This window comes from Python bivittatus, unplaced genomic scaffold (assembly GCF_059951505.1).
Source record: "Python bivittatus isolate LINGU-HERP-01145 unplaced genomic scaffold, Pbiv_v1 ctg000350_np1212, whole genome shotgun sequence".
Lineage (NCBI taxonomy): Eukaryota > Metazoa > Chordata > Lepidosauria > Squamata > Pythonidae > Python > Python bivittatus.
In genome coordinates, this window is record NW_028277074.1 from 7,904,090 (window position 1) to 7,923,609 (window position 19,520).

At 35.7% G+C, this 19,520-nt stretch overlaps 1 protein-coding gene across 3 annotated transcripts in view; it reads right to left on the bottom strand.

Moving 5' to 3' along the window:
* The window catches only part of CADM2 (cell adhesion molecule 2), a 468,972-nt gene that overhangs the window by 174,666 nt on the left and 274,786 nt on the right, over positions 1 to 19,520 (bottom strand). For all 3 annotated transcript variants that reach the window (XM_088144570.1, XM_088144571.1, XM_088144568.1), the window contains one exon: positions 4,158 to 4,307. In XM_088144570.1, coding sequence (XP_088000696.1) covers positions 4,158 to 4,307 — 150 coding nt within the window. The remainder of the gene's footprint in view (positions 1 to 4,157; positions 4,308 to 19,520) is intronic.

Genomic DNA, 19,520 nt, shown 5'->3' on the forward strand with positions numbered 1-19,520 from the left:
TGAGAAGCTTCAGGGCTCTACTCTCTCTTTGATTAACATCTACATGAAGCTGCTGGCTGAGGTTATTCATGGCATGGGGAACAGTGATCAGCAGTCAGTGATGTTATCAAGGTCTTTTCTTAGTGCCTGGAGGCAGTGGAGGCCTAGATGAAAAAGAACAGGCCTTGATTTCAGCCTAGCAAAACTGAATGGCTATGGGCTTTGGGTGCCTCTGAACCTGGAACTAAAGATTTTCCACCACTGGTTCTGGAGGAAAATGCACTCCCCCATTCAGAACTTTTGTGCAGTTGGGGGTCCTACTGGGATCATGGGGCCTGCTCAAGGAGAAGATGGCAGCTGTGGCCAGGAGGGCCTTTCCACAAGTCCATCTTGTGTGCCAATTGTATCTATTCCTGGATCAGGCGGCCCTGCTCATGGTAATGTATGCTTTACTCAAATCCAGTTGGTCGCTATTGCCATACACTCTACGTGGGACTGCCCTGTAAGACCACCCAGAAGCTGCAATTCACCCAGAATGCAACAGCACAAGTAGTTATTAACGCCATAGTATTGTAATGAAATGTGGGAAAGACCTTGGGACACTGGACAAAGAGAGGCTGACAGTGTAATGCTATATTGACAGAATCTTGCAAGTCTGAAAACACAATTCTCCTCCCACCCCCTGGCTCTGTTACTGCCTGAATGTTGCATTACAATAAAGTAGAATGAGCTCATCTGGTTGTGATTCCTATCTGGTTTATGTGATTCCACATTCCATTACAAGAATTCTCCATATAACACCACTACTTTGTGAGCTGCACTGGCTCCCAATAGGCTTCTGAATGCAGTTTATGGTGCTGGTTATCACCAACAAAGCACCGGATTGGGTTACATGCAGGACCACCTGTCCCCAGTTATTTCTGCCCACCCTACATGTTCTTATAGGTCAGACATGCATTAGGTTCATCCTTAAGACAATGCTATTTGATGGGACTTAGGATGCCTCACTTCTGATGTGGTACCTGCCCTTTGGTATAGCCTCCCCCTAGATTAGGATAGCCCTGACTTTTTTATCCTCTAGGAAATCTTTTAAAAGCCTGATTTTGTTTTTGTTTTGTTTTTGATGATATTGTAGTTCCAATGTTGTTTGTGAGGGGGTATTTGATGCAAGCTACCCAGAGTCACAATTATATGAGTTATGCAGCTGTATAAATCTTCTAAATAAATATTGAACACTTGCAGTAACATGATTAGTTATACTTGTTTCTCACCGTCTTTCTGCAAGGTATTTTGTTCAAAGGACAAAATGTTTATTGAACATTCTATTTTTTTTTAACACTGATATAAAATTAATTACTGAGATTTAGAAGTGACCACCCAAATTAGGGATTCACCAAAATCCATATCTGCATATTTTATTTCAGAATTTTGCCAGGCTTATTCTACCTAAAAAATAATGTATTGGAAGTAAGTTTTAGACCTGATAGACAGAGGCAAATTCAGGCTGCTTTATTCTCGTCCTCAGTGCAATCAAAACAAGATAAAATATAAATCTATTTCTTTTAAGTAATAGTTGTTTTCTTTTATTTAACATATCAAACCTAGTGTTTTATATTGGCCACTTTAGTTAATTATTGAATATTAATTTGATCTTAATAATGTTTTTGAAATCTTAAATTAACACAAGAACCTTTAGTGTGCAACAATGATCTAATGTTACCTTGAAATTTTAATTTAATTTTATACAGCTTATACATCTGTTTTCCTTTTTTCTTTCTGCTTTTCTGATTCTTTTTCTGCATTTCCTCCTAGTAATGTTCTTAAATATCTACTAGAACAAACAAACAAGCAAACAAAACTTAGGTTTTTTTTTTTTCCCATTCAAGATTTGGTCAGGGTTCAAAATGGAGCCTGGTTATTTGAGGGACTGCCTATTTCCCATTGTTTCTACCTATCCAGTATGTTTCCACAGTGGAGGTATTCCAGGTCCTCTCAACTAAATGTGGTCATCTTGTGGGGATAAGGAAGTGTGCCTCCTCTGGCTCTGCCCCTGCCCTCTGGAACAGCATCCCCCCAAGTTACAGATGGCAGCCACTCTCTTGGGGTTCCAGAAGGCTCTTAAGATCTGGCTCTGTTAATATGTCTGTGGAATCCCTGTCGTGTTTTTATTGTTATTGTTGTTTTAGTCTGGGCTGCCACACTTTGCTTCTTGTTTTTAGTTGTTTTAATTATGTATTTTGATATTGCAAGCTACCCATAGGCTATTGGAGTGGGTGGCCATAATAAATGCAATTAATTAAATAAATAAATAAATGCAATTATAAGGCAGCTATTAAGATATAAGGCTTATATTTAGAATTCAAGAGAAAGAAAAGAGAGAAGAGAAGAGAGAAGAGAAGAGAGAAGAGAGAAGAGAGAAGAGAATTATTAGATTTCTAAGGCTTCCCAACTCAATAGTAACTTTGTGTGGCATACAAATTAAAAGCAAAAACAGCCCCCTAATAAAAGATGATCAAACGGGGAACAGACATGCACCATAAACCATTCTGACAGAACTCAATCCAGGAGGAAATGGACTCAACCTATCCCAGGGCATGGGAAAGCAAAACAAAACAGGTCCTCAAGGATAGCAGGGTGGGGCTGGGATGCTGTTCCAGAGGGCGGACATCATGACATAATATTAATTACTATAAAACTATATGTTTTAATTAGTTCTGTTACACATATTGTAGGGCATGTGGTCAAGAATAAATTTTATATTAAAAAAATTAGGGGGGGATAATTTTAGAAAAATGATAATATATTAAGTGGGTGCATTGGTATTGCCCTAGTAACTTACAGTGTAAGTGGCTAGAAAGCATACTTATCTGTGTTTACATATTTGTGTATGAGTGTAAATACAGTGCTCTGCAAAGCCTCCTGGATGACATTTTTAAAGATACAAGAAAAATATTCCTTTGACATCTCGTAACAAATTATTAAAAATAAACTAAAATAAACCTTCTCATCAGTTCAGAAATTCTTCTCCTCCTCTCCAAAGACATGAAAACTGCCATTCCCGCCCCCCACCTCCGAATGGGTTTTCCACAATTGGTGAGTGAGATTTGGTAGAGAGTTAATTTCCTACTTAGACTGACTATTAGAATGAATAGGTTTAAATAAAGAAACATGTAATAAACAATACATACATTTGGAGACAAAATTGTATTGGTTGGGAGAAGGAACATAAAGAGGCATACTGTTATCAAAGGCAGGGGTAGAGAATATCTATATGCCAAGGATTGCATTCTTCTGCGGATAAACTTGTGTGTGAGAGAGAATCTGTCACTTTCTATCTATATCACACATACACCCATCTATTTTCTATTTCTCCTCCTCCTCCTCCCCTCCCCCTTCCCCTCCTTCTTCTTCTTCCTCCTCCTCCTCCTCTTTCCCACTCTTCTCCTATTTTTCCTTTCCTCACATTGGCTTCTTTCATTCTTTCCCCAACTCACTCTTTCCTCAGATCAGGCACCAGATGTAGACTCAAGACATGGATTTTTTGTTCTCTCAATTTCCATAACGCAGGAGTGGTAGTTAGTAAAATGACCAAGAAAGCCAATTTCTTCTGATGCCCATCACAGATGATCAACCCAGTGTAGCTGCTTGCTATTTTCTTGGGTATAAATTCATAGCATGCTCAATTACATCATAATGTAACTACCATGATTATGCACCTGAATAATATCTGACACAAGTACATAAGTTGCAATATTTGCATTGTGATATCATCACACACATCTTGTCATTTGTACCCTTTCCCTTGCATGGACACCCATGGCAAGGGAAATTTTGGACCTGTAAACCTGCTTAACCATGCAAATTTTGGACCTGTATTAACTGCTTAACCACACTTATAATCTTAATCCTCTGCTGTTACCCATACTGATCACAGCTTATATCCATACCTTTAGTCAGCAGTAAAAATAGAGAGAAAAAGAAATGAAACAATTAAAGTTCTTTCTTTTCAAATTAATATTAATATTCTATAATTTTATAATTGAACAATTGGGTTCAAATTACACACTTTTTCAGCTTGAGGCTAAGGTAAAACAGAATATAGAGAATGCAAGCATTATGTAACAATAACATTATCATTACTTAAATAATCAGTTGAACACAAACATAAATATATTCACCTTTCTTGTCATCAAAGTATAAAGTTTGTTGAGCTGGATTCGACCACTGGAGGGAGGTGTTATCATTTTGATCAACTCTACAGGTCAATGTTGCTGTTTCACCCTCAATAACTGTAACATTCTGTGTGAGTGGAAACTGGCCTTGGCTGCCTGGGGAGGACATAAAAAGGAAAAATAAACTGCATTATATTAACAGTTATAAGCGTAGGTCAATATCTTTATCTTCCCAGAGGCTTGTTCAGTGAGTTCCTGTTGCTTTATATTATTCCAGTAGGGGGGAAAATACTTTTTAAAATCCTATTAGAACAGGTTGCTCTTAAAACAAATGTTATAATTTTTATCCATCTTTGTCATAAAAAGAATAATTCCACAAAAATAATCAGAATGTGATTTTCTTTGTGCAAGTTAGTATCATTCCCTGACATGTAGCAAGGCCAGGTGAACATCTTAACAATTTAAAATACTTTAGAATAAAGGAAAGTCACAAAATGTATGTTTGTGTTAACTAGTGTCCCAATGTATATAGCAGTTTGCTAAATCTCTCTCTGTGTTGAATGTAATTAAAGAAAGGCTAGATTGTCAAGAATGGTTTAGCAAAATCCTGAAAAGCAGATTCTGAACTGAGATAGATCTCAGGATAACTTCGTGTCTAAGGTAATGTGAATCTAGATAATAGTTTTACCACTGCTTGTTTTGTTTGTATCTAATTTGGCCCAATTATTTTTTAGACATCCAAACAGGAATAGTTGAAGTGTTTTCAAAGCTCAAAAGTAACACTAAAGGAGGGAAATTTAGTATTTTGATAACACAGGTGATGAAAATCAGATGACTGCTGCATGTATGGAAGAATATGAACTCTATTATATGACATTCCAAAAGCTTAAGTTGTATTTTTTTTCTTTTTTCTTTCAATAATACAGGAATCCCTAGTAAAACATTTATCTAAACCTACACATTATAAACACTATAGAATTTAGAAGATACCCATTATTCATTGCATTTATTCTTTTTCCTCCTTTATTTTCAGCCATCAAGATAAACCCTGAAGATGACCAGTGGTTTTAAACAACACATATTCAGAAATAGATAGATAGATAGACAGACAGACAGACAGACTTGACTCTAAAAAGCCTGGCAAAATAATCTGCCTTTACATATTTACTAAAATTAGAGACTAGTGATCAAACACATCTCCTGAAATGGGGAAACACACACACACACAGACACTCCATAGCCAGGAAGTGATAGAAGTGAAGAAAGCCCTCTCCTGCATGCCCTAGAGATGATGCCATGAGAATGGAACATTCCTAGGAGAGCCTACAGATCTCTATGTCTAGACAGGTTTGGAACTGCTGAGGGACTGAAGATTTTTCCTATGTGGGCTTATCAATGTCTTTTGTGCAGTTCAATCTTAGTAACACTGAAAACTTCAAAAAGTGTCTTTGGGTTGTCTGCTTTTCTATTTGCACAAATCTTGCTTATTATTTTTTCCTAAAATTGATTATGCAGTATAAAAGACCATCTCACAAATGTACTCAATATCTCCTTCTATCTTGTACAGATAACCAAGATTATATTGATTTAGTGCTGCCATGTGTGGTTACAGAATTTAGAAAAGTATTTTAACTACAAATAATTAAAATAATAATAATAATAATAATAATAATTATTATTATTATTATTATTATTATTATTATTTATTCCACCACTTTATACATTTAGGCAGAGGACTAAAATTGTCATCTTACTATCAAACCAAATAATTCCATATTATAATTAGAGTAAATCATAAAATATCTACTGTATGGATAAAAGGTGGAGCAAAACATTACAGGCATTTTGTGAAACTGATTAAATTAAATAGATGGCTTTGTTGTTATCAGGCTTTTCGAAAACTCTACTAAAGTAAATGGGATCTACTAATCTGAGTAGACATGCCTGGGGTGTACTATACATGGTTGACAAATTTTGTTCAATAGCATTATGTGCACTTATATTCACTTATAATCTATTCCACTCAGTATTGTATGACTCAATGTGTTGAACAGATTTTACAATTCAGTACATCTTGTTGGACAAACATTCTGCTACTCACTGACTGTTAAAAATGAAGAACTTTTGAAAAACTGCAAAGTGAAGAGAAAGTGTTGACCACATTTATATTTCATAATATTCCTTATTTTAAGAAAAGCCCTACATTAACAAGCCATTTAGAGATAACAATATGAAAAATGATTGTACATTAATGTAGATTATTTAGAAATGGAGTAGTAAAGAATTTGATTTAAGAAACTGATTTATCACTATTCCTCCAGATGCAATTCTTCCAGATAGAGATAGGTATCATTTTTATAACCAAATGCACTGCAGGACATCATATGCATCATAAAGCGAAAACTCATTACGGTCTAGGTACTACCCATAGTATGATATTGGATTATGCTTCATTTTCTCAAACATCCTACCAATACAAGTGTCATCCTTTAACGAAAACAATACATTAAATGTGTTATCTCAGATATAGGAACTCGTGTAAAGAATCAGTTTTATTCTTAGTTGGATATCTTGCAAAAATTGTAACAAGGGAAATAGTTTATTGTACATCATTTCTCTGTTATAAATCAAGAAATCTATCTGTTTAAATCAGTGCATAACTCTGTGGGGCATAACAGCAATAATCTATTCTATCCAGCCACAAACTGAGTCAACAGAAGATATACCGTTGCCCAGGACCTTCTTTTACTATGCTAAATGAGCACATTTCAAATATCAGTTCTAAATCAGATATGGATTATCTCTTTTTTTTTTTCAAGTAATTTTTTTAAAGATTATATCTACAATAGTAAAAACTAATATAAACTTAAAGGTAGAAAAATAGAAAGAAAGAGTACAAGGTGCAAAGGGAAAAGAAAAGAAAAGACATAAAAAATAGAAAGAAAAAAAGAAAAGTAAGAAAAGTAAGAATATAGTAAAGAAAAAGAAAAGAAATATATAAAGAAGTGACTTCCAACCTTCATGACAACAAGTATAAACAATTTTAATAACTTCTCTCCTCCTCTTAAATTGCAGCAAATGATCCCTTCTTCCCATATCCCATCTCTTACCTATAAAGAAATTCATAAAGCATCATCATTTCAGTCCTGGTGTTAGCAAAACTCCATTAAGGGTTACCAGAAATAACAACATATCTATATTAACCTTGATCAAATAAGCCAACTTTATATTCCTTCCTTTACTTCTAACAATCTTAATCTTTAGTCTATTCAAATAATGTCACAGAACTTGATTTCTTTTAATATCTTCTTTATCCCTTCTCACAAGATTCTTCAAAGCTTTAACAAGTCTCTTTTGTAAGTCCAATATGGGGAAGGGGGGGGGGAATCCAGGTCACTCTCTTGGTTTATTGTTTGCATGTCCCATTTAATTATTAAAACATCAGCCCATTTCTTTTGTATGTCCAGTGTAACATCTTTTTCCATGCCATTCTTGTCTGTCATTTGTAAATCCATTTTCAACTCAGTTTCTGTCTTGTCAGGTAAAACTTGTTCCTCTTCCATAACTCCTTTTAGAAACAGTCTATCCATACAGGTAGATATCACTGTTGACATTGTTAATATTATCTTTTTACTCCATTTTTCAAAAATATCCTTCAATATTTCCAGTGTTAGAATATTTTGCACCATTCTGTAACTGCTGGTCAAGTTTGTGTGTTCTTCTCTTTTAATTTAAATCTTTAGTTCCTTTAGCATCGAATTTTTAAAATCTTATCTTATGATTTTTTTTTTAAATCAAAACCATTAGACTTTCCTACAGGAAGGATTCTTTATAATTAATTCCAAATCATATTTCAAATTTATCTTAACCCTTAATCCATTTATAACTTTCTAAAATCAAAGTCTTAATTAGATTTTTAAAAAATATTTTCATATCCTGCCTTTATTATTTTTACAAATAACTCAAGGCGGTGAACATACCCAATACTGCTCCCTCCTCCTACTTTCCCCACAACGACAGCCATGTGAGGCAGTTTGGGCTGAGAGAGAGTGACTGGCCCAAAGTCTCCCAGCTGGCTTTAAGGTTTTTGCTGTTTATTTTATTTTCATTTTTTTTAATTCTTAAGCTTATAGTTAAATTTTTCTTTCATTAAGGATTGAAGGAAGACTCACCCAGTGTTTTCAGACTGGTCAATCCAAAGGTTTCTAATAGCTGAAAAGTATTTAACAAGCAATTTAGAAATGTGATTAGAAAAGGAAGTATGTGAACTTAGTGTCTTTTTAAAGGTGCTGACTGTGGTTTGAGTAAGATGGCTATTTCCTTGTCTCCCAGGGCTCAAAATCCACTGGAGACTGCTATCTTCCAGTCTTCTCATGAGAAGCAACTGTCTGGAGCACTTGTGGGTGATCTTCCATCCCCTCTTTGTCCTCTCTTCATTTTTTGTTGTGGTCATCGGCACTGCTTTTTGCAGAGCCATCTTCATTCTGCCATTTCTTCCTCCAGAAGTCGCAGATTTTCAGATACGGATTATCTCTGAACCATGTTGCAATTCTGCAAGTATAATTGCATCACCACAATCTACCATGGTGGAACAGAAATATACAAAATCCAACAACACCCCAACATTATTTATGTGTGCTAGAAATCAGCAGTTACAAACATAAATGATTTCCCATGCTATAGGAAAACTATTTTATTAGATTTATTTTTTATTGATACAGAATATAATTTCATTTGGGGAAAAAATAAGGGAAGCTATTTATTTAATGCACGCAGAGTTGCATGTTTTCTATTTTTATTTTGTTAATATCTTAATTATATTCCACTTTTCTTCTAGAAGCAAAAGATAGCTTACACCAAATTCCAATTCTATTTTTTCCCCAAAATAATAACTTGTGAATTAAGTTGGGCTGAGAGAGACTCCCCCAAAGTTACCCAGTGAAACATGGGTGGATTTGACTATATACTAGTGATTTATAAAATAACATATGGTATATAGAGATAGTGATTCAGTACATTTTCCTTCTGTGAGAATACCAAAACTTGTTATGATCAGATTAAGCTGAATGGTAGAGTTCAGGTAGATAAAAGAAAATAGTTATTCACAAAACATATAAAAGTTGTAAAGGTGGCCACCAAAATAGAAACATTTAAGGGAGTGAAGAATTATTTGCCATAATTATTATATATTCTTCCCTCCCATGCTGAAGGCAATAATAATTTCAATAACAGTTGTTTTCAACTCCTGCTTTCTATTGCATTTGATTAGCTCGCCACTGTGAGAACAGAGTGCTGAATTAGACAGGTTGTCGACCTCATCAAATGTGACATTTCCTATGTTAGAAGACTGTCATGCTTGCTTACTTTGTAAAATACTTAGGAGAATAAATTGAACAAATGACCACATTTATGAAGATGTATATGGTATAATTTGGAATAACACAGTAAGGAAACATTTTTGCTATCAAAAGCAAAGAAAGTGATGTCGAAAAAGAATGCATTTTCTACTTTTGATTATTTATGCATTTAAATTATTATCTGTTTTATGTATCATGTCAGCATTGACCTTTGATATTCATGACTATAGTAAACCTATAATAAATTTGCCAAAGTTGTCTTCTATTTCTGAAACTTCTGCATGCAATCACAATCACTGATATCAATTACTATAGAAGTTATGTGATAGGTTCTCAAGATTTACACATATACCATAACATGAAATAATTAAATTCTGAAATAAGACCTGTAATTCATATCTATATATTATTTCTGCAATGTGTGCTTATGCCTCCAAATCAATTTCTGACTCCTGGCAACTGCCTGGCCTACTGCCTAGAGTTTTCTTGGCAAGATTTCAGAAGCGGTTTGCAATTGCCTGCTTCCTAGGCTGAGGGAAAGTGACTGGCCCGAGGTCACCCAGCTGAATTTTTGCCTAAGGCAGGACTAGAACTCATGGTCTCCTGGTTTCTACCCTGATGCCTTAACCACGACACCAAACCGGTTCTCAAGTACTACACAGATATTCAGTTTTATTGAAAAAGTATTTACATTCATTGAGAACTAATATCCTGCAGTGCAGATCAGATCAGTGCAGTGCAAATCAGGTACATTATTATTGATACACTGTAAAAAATGAAAACCTTAAAATATATTATATACATTTTATAATTAAAATGTAATTAAAACTATGTAAGGTCACCAAGGTTTCTTGTTTTCTCTGTTCCAAGGATATCTAACTGACTTCTGTTCCATTCCTATTAGTAGACTTTCCTTACCTGTATGTATAATAATTTCATCTGGAAATGTCATCCTTCTCAGTTGTTCAGACTTAGAACCAGTACTGCAATAGTTTAACATAAGTAATAGTTTAACATAAGTATTTAGTGTCATTTCGATCCAGCTCTATGCAACAACATACTTAAATATGTAAAACTGAAATAAGTCAGAAAAAAATATTGAATTTTTTGGTGTGTGTGCCTTCAAAAAACTATGAAAATGGCAATGCTGATTGCCTGAGAGTCTTTTTGATGAATTATTTCAACAAGCTGCTCATGAATCTAGCAGATGTTTATGTTGTCTAGACCAGTAAAAACCTTATAGACCCTTTTCCTTCCTCCTCCCAGAAGCAAACTTTAACACAAGTGAGATCTGGAAGCTTGCCATGTGACAGCATTAACAGAAAGAGCTATCACATAATGAATGCAAGGGAAATGGCTGGTGTGGGTCTTCCGGGCTGTGTGGCCGTGTTCTTGAAGTTTTGTTTCCTAATGTTTCGCCAGCACCTGTGACCGGCATCTTCAGAGTGCAGGAGCACAGACAGGAGCAGTTCTCTCTGTGCCCAGGGTGATGTGACCCTTCTGTGGGTATTTATAGAGATCTGACGGGGGGGGGAAGGGGGGATTGGGTGTGTGTGTGGGGGGATTGAGTTACTGAGTGGCTGCTTGTTTTGGTATCAGCATCTGTGTGTATCTTCCTGGGGATTAGGCAGGGTTTTTTCTTCTATTGAATTGTTAACGAGGGGCTGCTGGGGGTGATTAGCAAGTTCATTGTGTGAACTATTCACATGTCCTGGTGATTGAGCTGAGTTCATTGACCTTTTGCAGGCTGTATTTTTCAGGATTGGTAGCCAGGTTTTGTTGATTTTTAGACTCTCCTCTTTTTTATTGAAACTGTGCTGGTGTTTGTGAATCTCAATGGCTTCCCGGTATAGCCTGGTATAGTGGCTGTTGGTGTTGTCCAGTATCTCTGTGTTTTCAAATAGGATTTTGTGTCCAGTGTGCTTGAGAGCATGTTCAGCTACTGCAGATTTTTCTGGTTGCTGTAGTCTGCAGTGCCTTTCATGTTCTTTTATCCTGGTATGGATGCTGCGTTTTGTGGTCCCGATGTATACTTGCCCGCAACTGCATGGTATGCTGTATACTCCTGCGGCGGTGAGGGGATCCCTTTTGTCTTTTGCTGATTTTAGCACTTCTTGTACTTTTCTGGTGGGTCTGAAGATTGTTTGGAAATTGTGTTTTTCCATCAGTTTTCCCATGCGGTCTGTGACCCTTTTGATATAGGGCAGAAATACTTTGTTGGTGGGTGGCTGTTTTTCTTCTTCAGTCGCATGTTGCTTTCTTGGTTTGATGACTCTTTTTATTTCATTTTTGGAGTAGCCATTCGCTTGTAGGAGCCAATTAAGGTGGTTAAGTTCAGAGTTTAGGAATTGGGTTTTGCAGATCCGATTGGCATGATCCATGAGGGTTTTTATGATGCCTCTTTTCTGACATGGGTGGTGGTTGGAGTTTTTGTGTAGGTACCGGTCTGTGTGGGTGGGTTTTCTGTAGACTTTCAACCCCCCCCACACCCCCAATCCCCCCTTTCCCCCCCCTCAGATCTCTATAAATACCCATAGAAGGGTCACATCACCCTGGGCACAGAGAGAACTGCTCCTGTCTGTGCTCCTGCACTCTGAAGATGCCGGTCACAGGTGCTGGCGAAACGTTAGGAAACAAAACTTCAAGAACACGGCCACACAGCCCGGAAGACCCACACCAGCCATCGTATGCCAGCCGTGAAAGCCTTCTACAATACAATGCAAGGGAAAGTTTACTAATATTATTGGTTGCCTGGTTTTAGTAAGCTAATCTCAGTATTGACTTTCCTTCCTTCCTTCCTTCCTTCCTTCCTTCCTTCCTTCCTTCCTTCCTTCCTTCCTTCCTTCCTTCCTTCCTTCCTTCCTTCCTTCCTTCCTTCCTTCCTTCCTTCCTTCCTTCCTTCCTTCCTTCCTTCCTTCCTAGACTTCTTAAATGTTAACTGGTCAGCTTTCTAAGGTACCAAAACCACTGAAGATGAAGAAGCAAAATTAGGAAGCTAACCTATAAATAATGATCAAAAGTTTAATCTTTGTTATTTGGGGGAAAAGTTGTGCATAAAGAAAAATTGTTTCACAATAAACAAGAATAATGATTACAGAATAACAACAACAGAATCAGGGACAGATCTGGAAAAAAGGGCTTAGATCTCTTGTGCAATTAAAAGGAATTTCTCCCAGATGCACTCTACAAGAAATGAATTATTTGCTAGTTATCAGCATAGGTAGTCAGAAGCATTATCTCTGTAATTGTGAAGAAAGGAGGATGTACTGGCTATGATTCAAATCAAACTGTTTTGCCACCAGAAATATTAATAGCTATATAGTACAAGGATGACAGAATTAACAATCCTGACCAACTTGATTGAAATATATTGTCATTTATTATTATAATATTTAAAACCCAAAGTTTTCTCAGATATTTTTGTGCATTTGCTATAAGAAAAGGGTTTTTAAAGCCTTCTGAATCTCCTAAAGTCTTGTTTTCCACAGTTACCAGCACATGCTTCTATGTAGCCTATAAGCATATATAGATTGTGTAGAGAATAGATTTTCCTTGGTATTGTTTCCTATAATTACAATGTCACAACAGTGTTTGCACCTCAAGGATAGTTAATATCATTGATAAATCTAGTTTATATAACCTGATTTATATAACCTCTTCTCAGTGCAATCATGCATGTATTGCATTTGGACATTTCTGTATAGCTTGTCAGTTTAATTATTAATTTAAATGTTGTTTTCAATGTGTGATGTTTCTTTTTCCAGCTTTCCACTAAGTTCTTCTGAAGCTTCAACAAGGATAGGACTGGATAGGATAGGAGAACATACAGCACTGGTGATTCACTAGAAATGCAAATTTTAATGCTTTCTGCGATTATTAAACTGTGCATCAATTTATGGCAGAAAACAAAAGGAAACAATAGCAAAGGAAAAGACACCAGAAGATATATTGATAACACACATTAAATCAATTTTCTGAATTATGAACCCATATCCGAAATTGTTTTCCACGTTAAAATGCCATTCTACTTTTATGCTGAATAACATTTTAGCTTAAGGGTTTATTTTGCAACTCTCTGAGTTAGAGGTAACCTGGTACTTAACACAAAATTGCTAGGAGAGAGAGCCATTGCAAGAATGTTATGTCAGTTTCTGTGATAACGTATAAATCAGGATATTTATTTTGGGCAGAATACATAGGAGCTGCTAGTACATTTTTCCACAACCAAAACAACGCCTATATACATGGCCATCACAAGATAGAGTATACGGAAATCAAATTGACTATATTATTGGTACAAGAGGATTGGAGAAAATGGTTATAACAACAAAGAGACTGATTGTAGAAGAGATCACAAACTGCTCATATGAAATTTCAAAGTCAAGCTATGGTGGAGAAATGAAGACAGCCAGCTTTCAGTTTGATCTTGAACATAGAGTCACCATTTTCAAGGAAAACATCAGGAATTGCTCTGAAGTTCTGAATCTCATTGATAAGAGGAACTGACGGATGAAATCAAAGTAGTTGTTAAGGATGGATATGAAAAGAGACTGCCAAAAATCAAGAAACAGAAGAAAGAAACTGGATGTCGGAACAGATGGTAGAAATTGACATGAATAGAAGGCAAGCCAAAGCCAAGAAAGACAAAGATCTCAGGAAGGAATTTAATGAAGAATTTCAGAGAGCTATTAGAAAAGGCAAGGAGCAGTATTGCAATGGCATCTGTAAAGTTATCAAATATGGCAACAGACATTGAAACACAAGGAAAGTTGTCCAAAAGACCTGAACTCAGAAAGTTTCCAACTTCAAATTGTTATGTTGTAGGATGCCAGGGGATAGACAGTAATTGATCAAAGAAGATCAGAGATGGAAGAAGAAAAATGAAATTCTGTACAGTGGGGATGTTAACATTCAAGATATCTTATGAGATATTCCCTATTTTTAAGGAGATGAAGTTAGATCAGCACTCTGGTTATTACCAAATCAGAATGTTACAGGAATTGATGAAAAACTATAGAAATATGGCAAGCAATAGAAGAAGAATGAGTGGAGGCGGAGCTGGCGTCGCGGCGGTACGGTGTGCGATCTGGAGCTCCCAAGATCGCAGCTGATATCTCCGATGCTGGACGGTCCCGAAGGACCTAAGCCGTCCCGTAGAGACGGCGACTAGATAGGGCACGTCCTGTTGATCCCAGGGATATCGCAAAATCTCTGGTTGATCCGGGAGAAGCCCTGAAACCAGCGACGGAGTGGCAGCCATTGAGACTGCAAAAGCCGGGACAGCTCCAAACGGAAGAAGAAAGTGTGCCAACCGGGTGAGATGGACCTTTATTATTCAATTTTGCTTAGAGAACACCCTAAGTAATCCAAAGTGAATTTTTAAAAGTGAAGAAAAGTGGGACTAAGCGGCGAGATTAAGCCTTTGGGAAAATTCTTTTTAGTTATTTAACTTTCCCTTTTTATGGACTTGAATCTGGCAGAGTGTGGTTTATTTCATTTTTAAACTCAACTGGACTGGCTTTTCTGTTTGATACTCAATAATTTCTGATTTCAAGCATTAGGACTAAGATTTTTTTTTAGTGTTTTAAGAAGTATATTTCTTTTTCTCTTCTTTTCCCTTTTTTTTTTCTCTCCTTTCTCTCTGGCTGGGAAAGAGGAAAAGCGAAGTGAAAGCTAATGAAAGAAAGTAGCACTGCCACCTAGAGGCTTGGATATATATATATATATTGTTTTTTCTACTGTGACTTGTTTTACTCATACTCAAGGACTCTTAAAAAGATAGCGAAGTGCATCATAAACTGTTTATATAGGTGCCACCTGAATATTTATAAACAAGACAGCGGAGAGTGGATTCTGAAAATGTTTAAGGTGGAAAGCCTGATTTAGTCACAAGAGCCTTGGACATTTAGTGGCAGTAGCGTACTTCTTGCTAGAGCCTTGGTTTTTTTTTTTTTTTTGTTTTTTTTTTTAAAGGAAAAGAAATTTAGCTTTCTTTTCCCCTTCCTTTAATTTTTTTTAACTGTATACTATTGGATTAAGGCGGACAAGTGCCTGAAGGTTTTTCCTTTTCCATTCCCTTTTATTTCCAGGTTTATTTTTATCTCCTTTCTATTGTTTTTCATTTTCACTTTGTGGAATAGTATCTGTGGTTCTTGCCTTGTTCTCTCCCTTTTTTCTTTTTTCTGCAGCTTTAAGCATCAAGATGAGCAAGAAAATAACAGCCCCAATCCCATCAACGTCAGTAGCTTCCTCTTCACCTCCTGGGAGACAACGTTCAATTCAGACAATGATACAATATGAAAAAGAGAAGGAAGTGACATTACAGGCAATTATGCAAGAAATTCAGAAGATTGGAAAGAGGACGGAGAATATTGAGCATAGAATTGAAAAGACAGATGAAAGTATACAACAGATGATGACAAAATATGAGGAGAGATTTAAGAAAATTGAAGATGAAGACATACAAAGAGATAAGAAAATTGGAGATATTGATACTCGACTGAGTGAAGTCGAAAAAGCCAGGAGTGACTTGCTAGGATGGGAAATTGATAAATCAGAATACTATTTGAGATTTCAAAACATAGAGGAAGGAAAAGGTGAAAACCTTGCGGAAATAATGACAGAAATACTGGCAGAAGCATTGGAGATAACCACAGAGAAGATGTCGGATGGGATGGATGAAATCTTTCGTGTATATACGAGATATGCAATGAGAAATAAACTACCAAGAGAAGTACACATAAGATTTACTAAAAAAACTATTAAGGCACAGATACTCCAGGTGGCAAGAGAGAAAACACTAAAGTACAAAGATAAAGAAATTGTAGTCCTGAAGCAGGTGCCAAGAAAAGTAAGAGATATAAGAAGGCAATACTCATTCCTGACTAAAGAGTTACTTAGAAGAGGAGTAAACTACAGATGGTTGATTCCAGAAGGTCTTCAGTTCACTTGGCAGGAGCAAAGACAAAGAGTTGATACAGTCCAAAAAGCAGAGCTATTCTATTCAGAATTCTTTAAAGGAAAAGAAGAAGACACACAAAAGGAAGAGTCGTTAATTGAGTTTCAAGAAGAAGGTGCAGCAGCAACTGGAAAAGAAAAAGAAGAAAGTGGGGGAGATGGTGCTCCTAGAGAACAACGAGAAGTAAGATCTACTAGAGCAATTAAACCCTCGTATAAAGCCTAACATGGAGGAAAGAAAATTGATTACGATCAATATAAATGGACTTAATTTGGCTATTAAAAGAAGGAAAGTATTTCATAAATTAGAGAAGTTAAAGTTTGATATAATTTGTCTGCAAGAAGTACATATCAAAAAACAACACGAATATTTGTTGCAGCAAAAAAACTGGGTAAATTATTCACTTCCTTGCCACAATGTAAAAAAAGAGGTGTGGTCCTATATATTAGAGATACAATGCCAGCAGAACAAATCTATGCGGATGATGATGGAAGGATTTTGATGGTTGAAATAATAGATAATAATGTTAAAACTCTTTTAATTGCAATTTATGCGCCCAATGACAATCAAGAAAAATTTTATAGGAAATTACATATGAAAATAGCTGAATTGGATTATGTTAATATTTGTATGATGGGAGATTTTAATGGAATAATGAATGATCAATTAGACTATAAAACACAGAAATTGACAAAGAGAACTAGGAAGACATTGCCAAAATCCTTCCTTCGAATGACAGAAGAAATAGACTTGAAAGATGCTTGGAGAGAAAGAAACCCAGCAAACAAACAATATACTTTTTATTCAGACAGACATGCATCTTGGTCTAGAATTGACATGATAAGGATGTCAGCGGATTTATTTGCTAACATTCGAGAAATTGAAATACAAACAAGTATTTGGGCCGACCACAACCCAATGGTAGTTATCTGGAAAGGACAACGGAAGAGATCTAGATGGACTTTAAATAACAGGATACTAAAAGAAAAAGATTTCAAACAAAAAATAGAGAAAGAACTTACCTTCTTTTTTAATGTAAATAAAAAAGAGGATACATCATTACAGAATCTTTGGGATACAATGAAGGCTTATACAAGAGGTTTAATAATAGATTATACAAGGAAAAGAAACATAACGCAGAAAAAGACTTTTAAACTATTGGAGGATGACCATAAAAAATTGGAAGAAGAGTTACAGAAATCCCCGCAAAAAAGATATTAAAGCTAAAATGGATTTAATTAAACATAAAATGGGATTAATGGAAAAGGAGGAGCTGGCACAAAAAATTAGAAGTGCTAAACAGAATTATTTTGAAGATGCAAATAAACCAGGTAGATGGCTAGCTTATAAACTGAGAAAAGAGAGAGAATCAAAAAGGATTAATCAATTGATAAATGAAGAAGGACAGATCTGCTTTGGTAATGAGGACAAGAAAAAAATTATACAAGATTACTATGGAAAATTGTACTATCAAGAGAATGTACAAGAAGAAGAAGTAAGACAACATTTACAGAAAGCGAAATTACCTCAGATACCTAAAGACATTGAAATAATGTTAGAGGGGAATATAACTATGATGGAACTAACAGAAGCTCTAAAAAAGCAGAATGTCGGGAAAGCCCCGGGTCCAGATGGGCTGCCAGTGGAATTTTACAAAACCTTCCAGGACATATTGAGCCTTCAACTATTGGAAGTTATGAATGAAGTTATGACAAAGAAGAGGATACCCCAAACATGGACTGAAGCATATATTACACTTATACCAAAGGAGGACACTGACCCACAACAGGTTAAAAATTATAGACCTATATCTCTACTAAATTCAGATTATAAAATTTTTGCTTCAATATTGGCAGAAAGACTAAAAAGATATTTAAATAATTTTATCCATGCCGATCAAAACGGATTTTTGCCAAAGAGACAAATTAAAGACAACATGAGAGTAATTCTGGACACACTGGAATACTATGAGGCACACCCTGAAAAGCAAATGGCCCTGATATTTTTAGACGCACAAAAAGCCTTTGACAACGTGAATTGGCGATTTATGCTACTGCAACTGGAACAAATGGGCTTTGGTAGAAAATTTACCCAAGCCATTGAAACAATATATCATAAACAGACTGCAAAAATCATGATAAATGGAGATTTAACAGAACAGATAGACATAACAAAAGGGACGAGACAAGGTTGTCCACTATCGCCCTTGTTGTTTGTCTTAACACTAGAAGTGTTGAACAGGAATATAAGAGAAGAGAAAGAAATAAAAGGAATGAAGATTAAAAGGAAGAGTACAAATTGCAAGCTTTTGCAGATGACCTAGTATTTATACTAGAGGACCCACTGGAAACAGCACCTAAATTAGTTGAAAAGATAGAAGAATATGGAAAAGTAGCAGGACTAAAAATAAATAAAGACAAAACAAAGATATTAACAAAGAATATGCTAGCAAGGCAAAAGAAAGAATTGGAAGAAGTCTTGGAAATACAGGTTACAAACAGGGTTAAATACCTAGGGATATACATTACACCAAGATGTAGTACATTGAAGGAGGATAATTATCTTAAACTTAAACGACAGATTGTAATAGATCTGACAAAATGGGAGAATTTACAATTATCAATGACTGGGAGAATATCCACTATCAAGATGAATATATTGCCTAGGATGTTATATTTATTCCAGACAATTCCAATTCGTTTAGGGAAAGAGTTTTTTGATGATTTAAATAAAATTGTATTGAAATATATCTGGCAGGGCAAAAAGCAAGAATAAAGCTTAAATTACTACAAGATGCAAGAGTAAGAGGTGGGTTTGCCTTGCCTAACTGGGAATTATACTATCAGGCGACAAATCTGATGTGGGTAAAGGACTGGATAACTTTAAGAAATAATAGACTATTGACTTTAGAGGGACATGACCTGTTGTTGGGCTGGCATGCTTTCTTATGGTATAAGGGAACGAAAACACAGGGCTACTTTAGAAGGCACTATATTCGAGAGGCATTGTTTTTAAACTGGGAGAAGATAAGAAGACAATATTATTTAAAAGTTC